Source organism: Sciurus vulgaris (genome assembly GCF_902686455.1).
Source record: "Sciurus vulgaris genome assembly, chromosome: 4".
Taxonomy (NCBI): Eukaryota; Metazoa; Chordata; class Mammalia; order Rodentia; family Sciuridae; genus Sciurus; species Sciurus vulgaris.
Genome location: NC_136464.1, coordinates 37,652,231 through 37,664,837, shown reverse-complemented (window position 1 = coordinate 37,664,837; position 12,607 = coordinate 37,652,231). Strand labels below are relative to the sequence as shown.

Genomic DNA, 12,607 nt, shown 5'->3' with positions numbered 1-12,607 from the left:
GTTTAGACTCAAACTATGCATAGGGTCACTGGCTATTCTTAAATTCATGTTATGATACTTCCTATAGGAATGTGATTATACTTTAATTAAAAGGAATTCTTTTATGCAAAGCTTTCTGAAATAGTCTTTGAAGACTGATTTATTAAATCTCATACTTCCTTGCAGTATATCTGGACTTAAATGAACTATGCATTTAAGGTTTCCAAATGCCCATAGCCCAGAAAATTTATCTTCTGGTCTCATGCTATAACCATGACTTCAGCTACCCTACACATGCTTCTTCTAGACATAACTGAATAAAGCAATCAACCTTAATTATTGCAGGTAGCTGAACCCAGGTTAAAAACAAAATCAATTTTAAATACATTCCACAATGCTTTACAGAAGCAAAACAAAACAAACAACAAACAAAACAAAACAAAAATCACAATTATTAAAAAGCTGATTTTTGCTTAAAACACCAAGCAAGGAATGGACATATGAATATTCCTAACCTGCAAAATGATTCCTCCACATTATATCAGCGAAACTCATTGGTGGGCCACTGGGAGGGTAGTGTTTACCTTTCAGAGGCTCATGATCAGTCCTTATCATATCCATTAAGGAGTTCTCCAACGAGTGCAAGTTAAAAGTGTCATAGGGCCTACTCCGGTCCTAAAAATAAAAACACAGAACAAGACAATACATAAAATTACTTCATAAAATTAGCACCATATCATTTGCTTCCTGTTGTGGATTGATGACATGAATGAAAGTTACACATATTTCTAAAAACACAGTCATTCCTTTCATTAAGAACAATGATTCGGCACCATTAAATTTAATACAAATTTCCAAAATTAATTAAATTGTATCCTTTTCCCTAATATTTTATAAAGTTGGTGCCTCACTAATGGACACTGACTTTCTCTCAAATGAAGTGAAAAAGTAAATTCAAAAGGAAGAGTCAAGTAAATTAGTTTTGCCCTCTACCTTCTACCCCCTGACCCCATTGTTAAATGAAGAGACGTTTCTCCCAATCCCAGAGGAGGACCACAATTTTAGTACTCAGTCTACAAATAGACTCACTTCTCTGAAGAATGAAAAGATGATTGTAACTTCAAAGTAATTGTAATGGGTATTTTTAATATTTATGACTGATAAGTTCCATACTTTAGATACACTAATAAAAATGTATACTAAAATTACCTTCAGAAAAGCACTCATGAAAAAACCTTAACTCAAAGTAGTATTTTCAAGATGTATAGGTCAAAAATAATTTGAAAAAAGAAAGCTAATGCAAACTAAGTGAAGAAGGGAAAAAAATCTGTTCCACCATATTTCACTCCAGTCCACCAGAGACCATAACCCACAAGTTCTTAATAGTCTAAACCTAATGGGAAGTGCAACTTAGGCTTAAGGTATTTCTATAAGATAGATTTTACTTTAAGAAAGGCAAGAGTCTGGCAACTTTGGAGGTTAAGGCAGAAGAATTTTAAGTGCAAGGCCAGTCTGGGGAATTTAACGAGACCCTATTTCAAAATAGAAAAGAAAAAGAGGGTTGTGGGGAATGACTCAGGGGTTCAATCACCCCTGGGTTCAATCCTCAGTACTACCAAAAAAAAAAACAACAAAAAGACGAACATACATCTCAACAGCCAAATCAAATCAAACTACAGTGTATAATTTATCCAGCCTTGTACCTGATCACTTACCCTCTCAAATGAATAGCACTCATTAGTTTCCTAATCTCTATCCTTGGATAGGAAAAAGATACAGATTTTTGTTATTGTTCTCCAGTTTGGTTTCTGTATAATTCAAGGTCTTGTCTTTTACCTTGAAGGTCCTTCCTCAGATCATTTGTTTTGCTTTGGGTTTACATTATCAGTGGAACTCAATTACTTAAGCAGTGAAGCTGAACTTCCAGAAATGAAGGCTTATCTCTTCCCATAAGAAGTATCATATTCTTTCTCCACAGAAAAAGTCAGAAGTAAACAAGTATGCTGATGAGGAGGCAAAATGACAATCTATTTCTGACACTGACAATCCCACAATGAATATCTAGGAAACTTCTACCATAACCACACTTCTAACTAGAACACGCTTCTTACTGTAGACGTGAGATATCTTCAGAACAGGCTGGGAGGAAACTGTAAGACAAGACTGATAGCATTCAATAAACTTTCCAGCCAGGATATTCTATTTTTTCATAATTCTTGATATAATCTTTCATATACCCTTTTACACATAAAGGAGGCAAGGTTTAGAAGAGATTAAAACACAGAAGGAAACTCAAAGCCAAGCCTAAAGAGTATAAAAAGCTGGAGCCAAGCACAGTGGTGCATGCCTGTAACCCCAGCAGCAGGGGAGGTTGAGGCAGGAGGATCCCAAGTTTAAAGCCAGCCTCAGCAACAGTAAGGCACTAAGCAACTCAGTGAGACTGTCTCTAAATAAAAATACAAAACAGGGCTGGGGATGTGGCTTAGTGGTTGAGTGCCCCCGAGTTCAATCCCTGGTATCCCCCTCAAAAAAATCTGTTCAAAATTATTGATCCAATCCATATGTGGTAGTTAATGAAAACTACAGAAGTGCAGCACTACATCTAACTGTAAATGAAATGACCTTGTTGGCAAGGTGGCAGTAAGTCCCTGTCACAAGAGATCTATCAGAGATTAGATGACCACCTGTCAGGAAAATTGGTAAAGGTGATGGGAGAGGGATTTGTGTATCTAAATTGAAATGGTCCTCAAACCAGTCAGACTGTCAAAATTACAGGTAGCCCCGGTTAAAACACAAGTTTTGGGGCTCCAGCTCAAACACATTTAATCATAAACTGAAAAGAAATACATGTTCCAGGTGATTCTTTTTTTTTTTAACCTGGTGATTCTTATGACTGGCTGAGAGCTACTAGACTAGGTGATCCTTCAAGTTAAGTTTTTCTACCCATGATTCTGTTCAGTAAACTTGGGCAGTAAATTGAAGGAAGGGAATAGAAGAAGGGCAGTGTTGATAAACAAACCTAGTCATTTTGCAGAAAGTTCGCTTTATAGTTTTCTGATTGTAGATTAGACAGGCAATGTGGATTCGTTTTTAAAAACACAAACTGGCTGGGTGCAATGGCACATACTTGTAATCCCAGTGATGTGGGAAGCTGAGGCAGGAGGATCACAAGTCCCAAGGCCAGCCTCAGCAACTCAGTGAGGCCGTAAGCAGTTTAGTGAGATCCTATCTCAAAATAAAAAATACGAAGAACTGGGGATATGGTTCAGTGGTTAAGCACTCTTGGGTCCAATCCCCACTACAAAAAAAAAAAAAAAAAAGCACAAACTGAAATCAAAATCTGATTTTCAAATTCTGCCTCTTCCATTTACTGACATGTCGCTTTGAACAAATGTCTTAAGCCTTAGTTATCTTCATCTACAAAATGGGGATAATTCTCTCTCTACAGTTGTTTTCAGTACTAAATGACAGAATGTACAGGGTATCTGTACATTCCTATACTGCCTATACTGTACTAAAATAGTAGGAAGAACTCAAAAAGACTTGTGATACCACATCAGAGTATTGGAACACAGATTTAAATCCTCAGAATGGCACAATGCTATCTCAGTAGAGTTCACTTATGTTCTACAGATAAAGACTTATGATATGTGAAAGGCATGACAGAATTTCCATAGGCTTCTTAATTGAACAAACTTCAGTCCTCTAAGAGACTTATTTTCTCAAATTAATTCCATTCATGCCTCATCAATTTATATTTACTGTATACCATTCATCTTTTTTTGTTTTACAAGTACTAAATGATGCTGAAATAACTGATTAACCAGGAATTCAGCAAGAAACAACAGAAAGGACAGAGAAACTGAAAAATCTGTAGTGAAATTCAATGGAAATCATGCATAGAGAAAAGGCAGCCACAATTTAGCATTCAACCACACAAGTCATAAGTAGCAACTTACCTGTTAAATCTTTTTTCATAAGTTTTGTTTCCCAATATAAGCAAAAAGAAAACATTTCTTTTTTTGTCTGTTTCCTTTTAACAAGCAAGCACATCAAGAAGCATTAGGACATCTATAAATAATACATCCCATTACTAACTCTATTTCTTTAAAGATAACCAATGGCAGACATTATCCATTAGTTATATATAGGAACAGCCCACCCCCACTACATAAGCACTGCTTTCTTTCTTCCCCCGGCTTGATTTAATATTAATAAATTTGTCAAGTATTTAAAATTACATCACAACTCTATAAAGGAGGTAAGTTTTGTCACCATCTTATAAATTAAGCAAACAAATCTTGGACACATTAACTGGCTAAAGGCTATGGGACGAATAAATGGCAGGGTCAAGGCTCAAATTCAGTCAAATCCAGACATGCTCTTAAGGACTTTTACTGTACCACCTTCCTGACTTCCTTCTATTCTCTTCCATCTTAAGTGTTTCTACAAACACCACTCCCTCACCCCCTTTAGCCTACTCCTAACATGATCCAGAGAAATCTCTGACCTCACCCTGTCACATAAGCAATCTCTCACTTCCCTTGGTCAATTACTCTTGTTCACGTGACAACTAATTAACTCAAGAAGCAGTATGACCTACTCTCCAGCACAGCCCGAGTCTACCTGTACTACTAGCCCTATCCCATTTACCCATTCTTTTCTTCTATGTTTAATACTAGGAATTGAACCCACAGGCACCTACCACTGAGCTGTATCTCCAGTTTTTTGTAGTTTTTTTCTGAGAAAGGGTTTCACTAAATTGCTGAGGCTGGTCTTGAACTTGCAATCCTCCTGCTTCAGCCTTCTAAATCACTGGGATTACAAGTATGTGTCACCATGCCCAGTTTACCTGCCATTTACTTGAGAGAGGAATCCAGGACCCCTTTATACCATTTACAGTTTATACTCAGGCCTTTCCTCTCCTAGACACATGAAGTAAAAGGCTGCAAAGACCAACAGTATCTGCAAAAATAAAAGTAGGTCTGGAACTAAATGATAAGATTAAACATGATGCCTTCTCAATTCTCACCACACCATCCTGCAGGGTAGTTATTATCTCTATCACAGAGGGAAAAACATGCTCATAGAGGTTACGTAACTGCTGCATGTCACAGAGCTGATCAGAAATCAGAATGAGAACCTATGATTCTCATGTCCATGCCAATAATGTTCCAATGCTTCCACCCTAATAAGCTACAGTATGCCTCATGAACATTGGGGTACAGTTGGGGAGAACAGGACATAGATTGGATCAAAAAGCAAAAGGTGAGAAGATATTTGAAAGGGCTAGGAAAGGACAACGTGCTCATAAAATAATACGGAAAAACAAAAAGAAGAATTTCTGAAGAAAGGGTTTTCTATTTATCATATGACTTTAATATATACATGGATAAAATATTTCAAAGTTAAATGAGTATAACACTAAGAACTCACAAAACTAGTCACTTCTAAGTTTCCGTCCTACTTCTTATTTTCTACCTAATACATACTATTTGAAAGATACTTTGTCTTTATTGTAAACACTGTTGTAATCAATATGCCTCACCTCTTTATGAATGGATATTATGTGATTAATAGCTGAACCTATTCTCATACATACATACAAACAGTATTGCAAAAAAGTCAAGTCTCCAGGTCCCATCTTCTTTTACTCTCCACACCACATACAGATTTCTCATTATTCCAACAATACAGCATAATGACTATTTACATAGCATTTACAAGGCATTAGGTATTATAAGTAATCTAGAGACAACAAAGTATAGGAAGATATGCATAGGTTATGTGCAAATGCTATGCCAATTTATATAAGAGACTTAATCATCTGTGGATTTTGGTATCTGCACAGAGGTCCATGGATATCAAGGGACTGTATTTCTATATATGTACCTTAAAAATATATTTTTTAAAAAATAAAAAATAAAACATAAAAGTAGGCATACTGTTGTGCAACTTGCTTTCTTTGACCAATAAGATATGTACTTATCACTCCACCATTTATCAGACACATCCTTCCTACAAAGTAAATACAAGGTTAACTACCTTAAGATTGAGTGATCATCCAACTACACATTCTACAAAATAATTTGATTTTGAGATTTCTTCCCATCCCTCAATTTTCTCAAAATTTCTGTTCTAGCCCTTTAGTTGCATCTCTTCTATGTCTCCTCCACTTTGGCACTATGGTTTCTCAATCCCTAGCTTCTATGAAGGATATCACTAACAAGGAAAGAAAAGGAACCTGCCACCCTGAGTAAAAGCCAAAGAGGCAATACATCCAAAGCTCAACATGAAGTGATTTCAAGCACAGAATTTGTTTAGGAACACCAAAAGAACGGACAAGATTCAATGATGGATATTAAATGGCAAACAATAAGATCAGTAGTAACATAAACTTCCTATGCACTATGGAGCAAAAATTTAGTAATTTGTACTTCTAAACCAATTACTTCTGTTATTTGTCACAACCTGTCAAAAGTATGAGATTTTTATATCAAATTGAACTTCAATGAAGTAGCATACATTTGCCTTAACATTAAAACCGCTTCCAAATAAAGGGAAACCTAAACTCACTAATTCAAGGGGAAGGGAAAAAAGCTTCTCAAATGTAGATTTTCTTCTTGAGTTAAGTATCAAAGCCCTCAGTCAATGGTATATTGTAGCCAGGCATGGTGGCACTCAGGAGGCCAAGGCAGGAGGATCACAAGTTTGAGGACAGACTCAAAAATTTAGACTGACTGTCTCAAAATAAAAAATAAGAACTAGGTATGTGAAAAATAAAAAAAAGACTGAGAATTTTAACTATCTCCCATGAGATTATTAATGAAGTGTAGGCTTCTGAAAAAGGTGAATCTGTACTCTCCTTCAGTTACTCAATGGTAAGCAAATATTCCTTATATCTAACCTGAAGTCCTTATGAAACTGAAACTTCTCCCTTTTCTGTCAGGAGTGGAGAGAATAATCTGTATCTGCTGTGAATTTTAATATTCCTTAAAAATTAAAATTGAATACAATGCAATAAAAATTCTCACAAACCCTCAATACAGCATATCCCCATCTTTTCTTTTTTTCTGGCAGTACTGAGGATTGAACCCACAGGTACTTCATCACTAAGCTACAGCCTCAGCATTTGCAATCCTTCTGCCTTAGCCCCCCTGATATGCTGGGACTACAGGCATGTGCCACCACACCCTGGTCCCATCTTTTTCTGCTTGAGGATGACTACTTCATATTACTTAACCTTTCCTTATCAGATTATACTTTTCCTTGCTGCGTAATAGCAAACCAAGCTAACTAAGGTTCTAGAAAGATTTAAAAAACCAAGAATAGTTCTGCCTGCTCTGAAGGAAGCTCAAAAATTAGATGAGCAGGACTCAACTAGAAGCACATTTCTGTCTCTTCCTGCTCCCCACAGTCCTAATCTTCTTTCACAGCTCTTCTCATTGGTTTTGGTCAGACAGATCAGATAAGAGGCTCAGTATATCAGATACAGGGAAACACAGCTTTGGAATCCCTTATTCACCTGAAATGGCCCTATATACTGAGGCCAAATCCCTCAGGGAAAATTCTAGAGGGGTCAACAGTACAAAAAATTGCAAATGTCTGCTGCTGCGGCTGCTACTGATAGTGGAAAACAGTACATAGTTAAGTAGTACATATGCACTTTTAAAAAGAGTGTTTATAGGGTTTGGCAGTGTGCTAGGTAAAAGGTAGAAATGAGCAGATACAGAAAGATACATAAAGGAAAAAGCAAAGCAGTGACTACAACTTTAAGTTTCGCCTTTCTCTGGTTATTGTGCAAGTGTGACTTTTGAAAGTAATTAGCTGATGTCACTTGAAGTCATTTGTGTACTCAGTCAGTAGAATATTGTCCCAAGTAGCTTAGTAGGCATTTATAGGTATAATAATGTAAAGGGAGCCTGACCTTTGCTATCAAAACCTATCTTTAAATATTATGCAAAAGTATACATAGCTCTTCCTATTCCTCTCTTTTTACTAATCATAAACATCAAAATCTTTCAACAACATGGACCACATCCAGCTATATTTAAACACTTCTTCCCCACCCCAATAACCTGACTCCAGGTAACAACACTAACTTAGTATATCATATTACTTCTTTATGTGCCTGTCACCTTCAATGAACTGTAAGTCCCATGGCAGCAGAGGTATGTCTTATTTCCAGTATTCCCATTACTACAAAAGGGCTTAGCACACAATATTAGCACACAATAGACAGACAGTAAATGCTTCCTTCATATTTAAATCATCATTCTGGTGATTTCATTATGCATGATTTTCACTTGAAACTAATAAGAACTACATATACATTAGAATGACTTTTTTTTTTTTTTTTTTTTTTTTTTTTTTTAATCCAAGCCCGGTGTGGTGGTGCATGCCTGTAATCCCAGCAGCTTGAGAGGCTGAGACAGGAGGATTGCAAGTTCAAAGCCAGACTGAGCAACTTAGTGGAGCCCTAAGAAACTTAGTCTCAAAATGTAAAATAAAAATAAATAAGGGCTGGGGATCTAGCTCAGTGGTTAAGCACCACTGGGTTCACTCTCCAGGACCAAAAATAAATAAATAAAAAACTTTGACATTTCCAAATGTTGACTAGGATGCAGAACAATCAGAACTCTCAAAAATTGCTGGTGGGAATGCAAAATGGCACCACCATTTTGGAAAAATGGTTGTCAGTTTCCCATGAAGTTAAACATAAGCTTATTCACAAAATTCAGCTGACCACTCCTCAGTATGTACCCAAGGTAAATAAACACACATGTTCACATAAAATCTTGTACATGGGTGTTCATAACAAATTTATTAAGCAACTTTATTCATAGTTTCCCAGAAACACGAACTACCCAAATGCCCATCAACCAATGAACAGATAAACAAATTATAGTATATCCATATAATATTATTCGCCAATAGAAACAAATGAAGTGTTAATACATGCTATAACACAGATGAACCTTGAAAACATTATGATACCTGGAAGAAGCCAATCACAAAGGATCACATATTATATGATTCTATTTATATGCAAAGTCCAGAATCAGCAAATTATCCATAAATATAGCAAGTAGATTAGTTGGGTTAGGACTAGGGGTAATCCAAGGTAAAATGGGGACTGACTGCAAAGGATATGGAGTCTCTTTTTTGGAGTAATAAAAAATAGTTCCAGAATTGGATAATTATTGAGACACAATTTGATAAATACACATAATTCTATAATTTAAAAAGGTAAACTTCATGGTATATCAATAAAGCTACTCTTAAAGCCTTTTAAGGTTTTACCAGAAATCATGACACTACCTGCTAATCATCTACTTTATGTATATGACATAAGACCTAATTACTTCATGTGGGATAGTGTGAGAGGTACTGGGAGTTGAAGTCAGGGGTGCACTACCACTGAGGTACATGTACAGCCTTTACTTTTTATTTTGAGACAGGATCTTGCTAAATTGAAGCTGGCCTCAAATTTGGAATCCTCTTACTAACTCAGCCTCCCAAGTTGTTGGGATTACAAGCATGCACCACCATGGCTAGCTCTTAAAAACTTTTTTGTAAGAAAGCGAGTCAACATTCTAGCTCTTCCAATCAGGAGCTTCTAAAAGGAGCCAACTAATTAAACTTATAGCAGACAGCAGCAAAATTCAAAAGGCAACCCTATTGCCAAATAACTAATGCCATCCATCTTACATGTGCCACATTTCTGAGGATGTCCTCAATACTCCTTCAGGAATCTATGGGGAATTATTGAACATATTATCTATAAACAGCATCTTCTCATGTCTCTCATTGCTTCTGATGGATGAATAATTTATATATATATATATATGTATAAATATATAAAAGACAAATTTTTGGTATATATATATATATATATATGTATATGTTCTATGTCTTTCAGTGCCACAACTTATCCCATTTATGATTAGAGAGCAATTTAAAATGATCAGTATCCATCTAGAAGCATTACTGCAACATAAAAAAATACCTATAAGTTTCCCTTGCTACTGTTTATTTCAAGTGTTATTTGAGTTGAGTGGTTGGATGAGGAGATGTGCAGCAGAATTCGCAGATTCACCAGAATCTGACAGGGGCCGCGACGTGAACGCTTCTGCTGTGGCCCCCTGTTTTCCTCTTGACCCTCAGAATTAGGAACTGAGAAGCTGCTTTAATGCATAAAGCCCTATGGCAATGAAAGGAATAAAGCAACAACTGTGTCAATTTGGGCTACCAGTCTTTTAGGGTTCCTCCCCATTTCAGGAACCTATAAGTGATGGCCAGCTAGACACACACAGGTTAAGAGTGATGGATTATAGCTCTTCCCTGTTACTCCCACGCCATCATTGGAGAGGTCACCAATGTACATGTGTATATATTTTAAAGCAAAGAACCTGGTAAGTAACAAAGAAATTCACTCCAAGTTGATGAACTGGAACCAGAGAAATAGAGGCACATTCTCAATTTCTCAGTTTCCAAACTCCTCTCTTCTGGTGAAAGAAAAACAGTGAACAAACAAAAATCCAACATCTCAAGTTTATTGAACAGTTCAGATTCCAGATAAAAATGAAACAAACTAAACTGAGCAAGGTGTGGTAGTGCCTGACTGTAATCCCAGCAACTCAGGAGGATGAGGCAAGAGGATCACAAGTCCAAGGACAGCCTCAGGAACTGTTTGAGGCCCTAAGCAACTTAGTGAGACCCTGTCTCAAAATAAAAATTAAAAAGGGCTAGGAATGTGGCTCAGTGGTTAGGTGCCCCTGGGTACAATCCCCAGTACTAAACAAACAAAAAAACTGAAATGAGACAAATAATAAAAACGATTAAGTAACTAAAAAATATACGTATATAAAATAGTATGTTTAAAAGCCAAAGTTGTCTTTTACCACCTTTAAAGTTTTATTTTTTAACTTGAACAGGCTTATTTCCTGAGCTGACATGAACTAATATTAGTTTATTTTTTAAAGCTACCTGTCAGCTGGGTGTGGTGGCACAAACCTGTAATCCCAGTTACCCAGGAGGCTGAGGTAGAAGGGTCACAAGTTCAAAGCCAATCTTGGCAATTTAGTGAGACCCTGTCTCAAAATAAAAAATAAAAAGAGCTGGGGAGATAGCACAGTGGTAGAGCATCCCCCCCAAAAAAAGAAAGTAAAAAGCTACCAATCTGCCACTGGGAAAGGTAAATGGGTATGTATATTGTTTTCCATAACAAGTCTTGTAGAGCTGATTAAGTCATAGCTACCATGTTACAGGTGATTAATATGTGCCAGATCCTGTGCTAAATACTTGAATTACCTCATTTAATTTTTACAAAAGGTCTATGAGATAGATATTACAAATACTCTTTTACAGATGAAGAAATATTAAATTCAGTGCTTATTACAAATCGGGTATCCCTGAAGAAAACTAACCACACATAAATTATTTATCATGTAAACCCAAAGAACAAGAGTATTTAAGCCTCTCGCCTAATCTTGCATTTAAATGTTATCACATTTAACAAATGTGTATGTTAAAGCATCTAAAATGCAAAGCATCTAAATTTGTTAAAATATTTGGTATTGAAAAGATTAAAAAATTTACTTTAAAATGAAGCTGCACCATTCTAGTAATAATATTTTAAGACAATTTTGAAATCAAAGTAAAATGCAATAAGATTAAGGAAGATTCAAGTCAGAATTTCCAAAATGTTCGTATGACAGAATATTTTCATTTTATTTTTAGGCACTGGAGATTGAACCCAGGAGCACTTCACCACTGAGCCACATCCAACCCTTTTTCTTTTTTAATTTTGAGACAGGTTCTTGCTAAGTTGCTTAGGGTCTTGCTAAAAATTGCTGAGGCTGGCCTCAAACTTGAGATCCTCCTGTCTCATCCTTAAATTGCTGGGATTACAAGCACGTGCCAAAATGCCCAGGTAGAATATTTTCTGTAACTCCAGCTACTTAGAAGGCTGAGGAAGGAAGATGGCAATTTAGGGCCAGCCTTTAAGAAGGGCTAGGGATGAAGCTCAGTGGTAGAGCACTCTTGGGTTTGATGGGGCAGGGAGTAGAGAGAGAGAAACATTTATTTTATTATTTTCAAATGTTAGTGCTAACAAAATTTTGCCAAGTGTGCTCAAGTACTCTTGCTTCATTTATTCCACATATATTTATTGGGAATTTTAATATGCCAAGCATTGAAGATAAAAAGATAAATGAGACATAGTCCCTAACTACAAGAAGCTATCCATCTAGTTAACAGATAATTATTATATAATGAGGTAAATGCAATGACACAGCTATGTGCTAGGAATTGTAGGAGCATAAACAAGGGAGAAGCCAAAAAAGTTTCTAGGAAAGGTAGGCCAGAGGCAAGTTCCTCAGGAAATAAGAACCAAGAAGAGATTGTTCAAAGGATATACAGACTGTAAGTTAACAGATAAAGACTTGTTTGTAAATAGCAAATCGTTCCTTGAAAACTATTAACATTAAGGATGTAGTTTAGCAAACCCTGTTTGAAGGTTATTAAATGGATTCAATTTACAGAACTGAATTATATTCCACAAATGCTATGAAAACATTTGCTGCCTAAAAAGATATCAATATGAAAATATTATATATATGAACAT

At 36.1% G+C, this 12,607-nt stretch overlaps 1 protein-coding gene across 7 annotated transcripts in view; it reads right to left on the bottom strand.

Moving 5' to 3' along the window:
• Window positions 1-12,607, bottom strand: part of CPEB3 (cytoplasmic polyadenylation element binding protein 3) — a 172,564-nt gene that overhangs the window by 106,957 nt on the left and 53,000 nt on the right. For 5 of the 7 annotated variants that reach the window (XM_079137567.1, XM_079137568.1, XM_079137566.1 and 2 more), the window contains one exon: window positions 495-654. In XM_079137567.1, coding sequence (XP_078993693.1) covers window positions 495-654 — 160 coding nt within the window. The remainder of the gene's footprint in view (window positions 1-494; window positions 655-12,607) is intronic. The other 2 variants (XM_079137569.1, XM_079137570.1) reach the window with 1 other exon arrangement.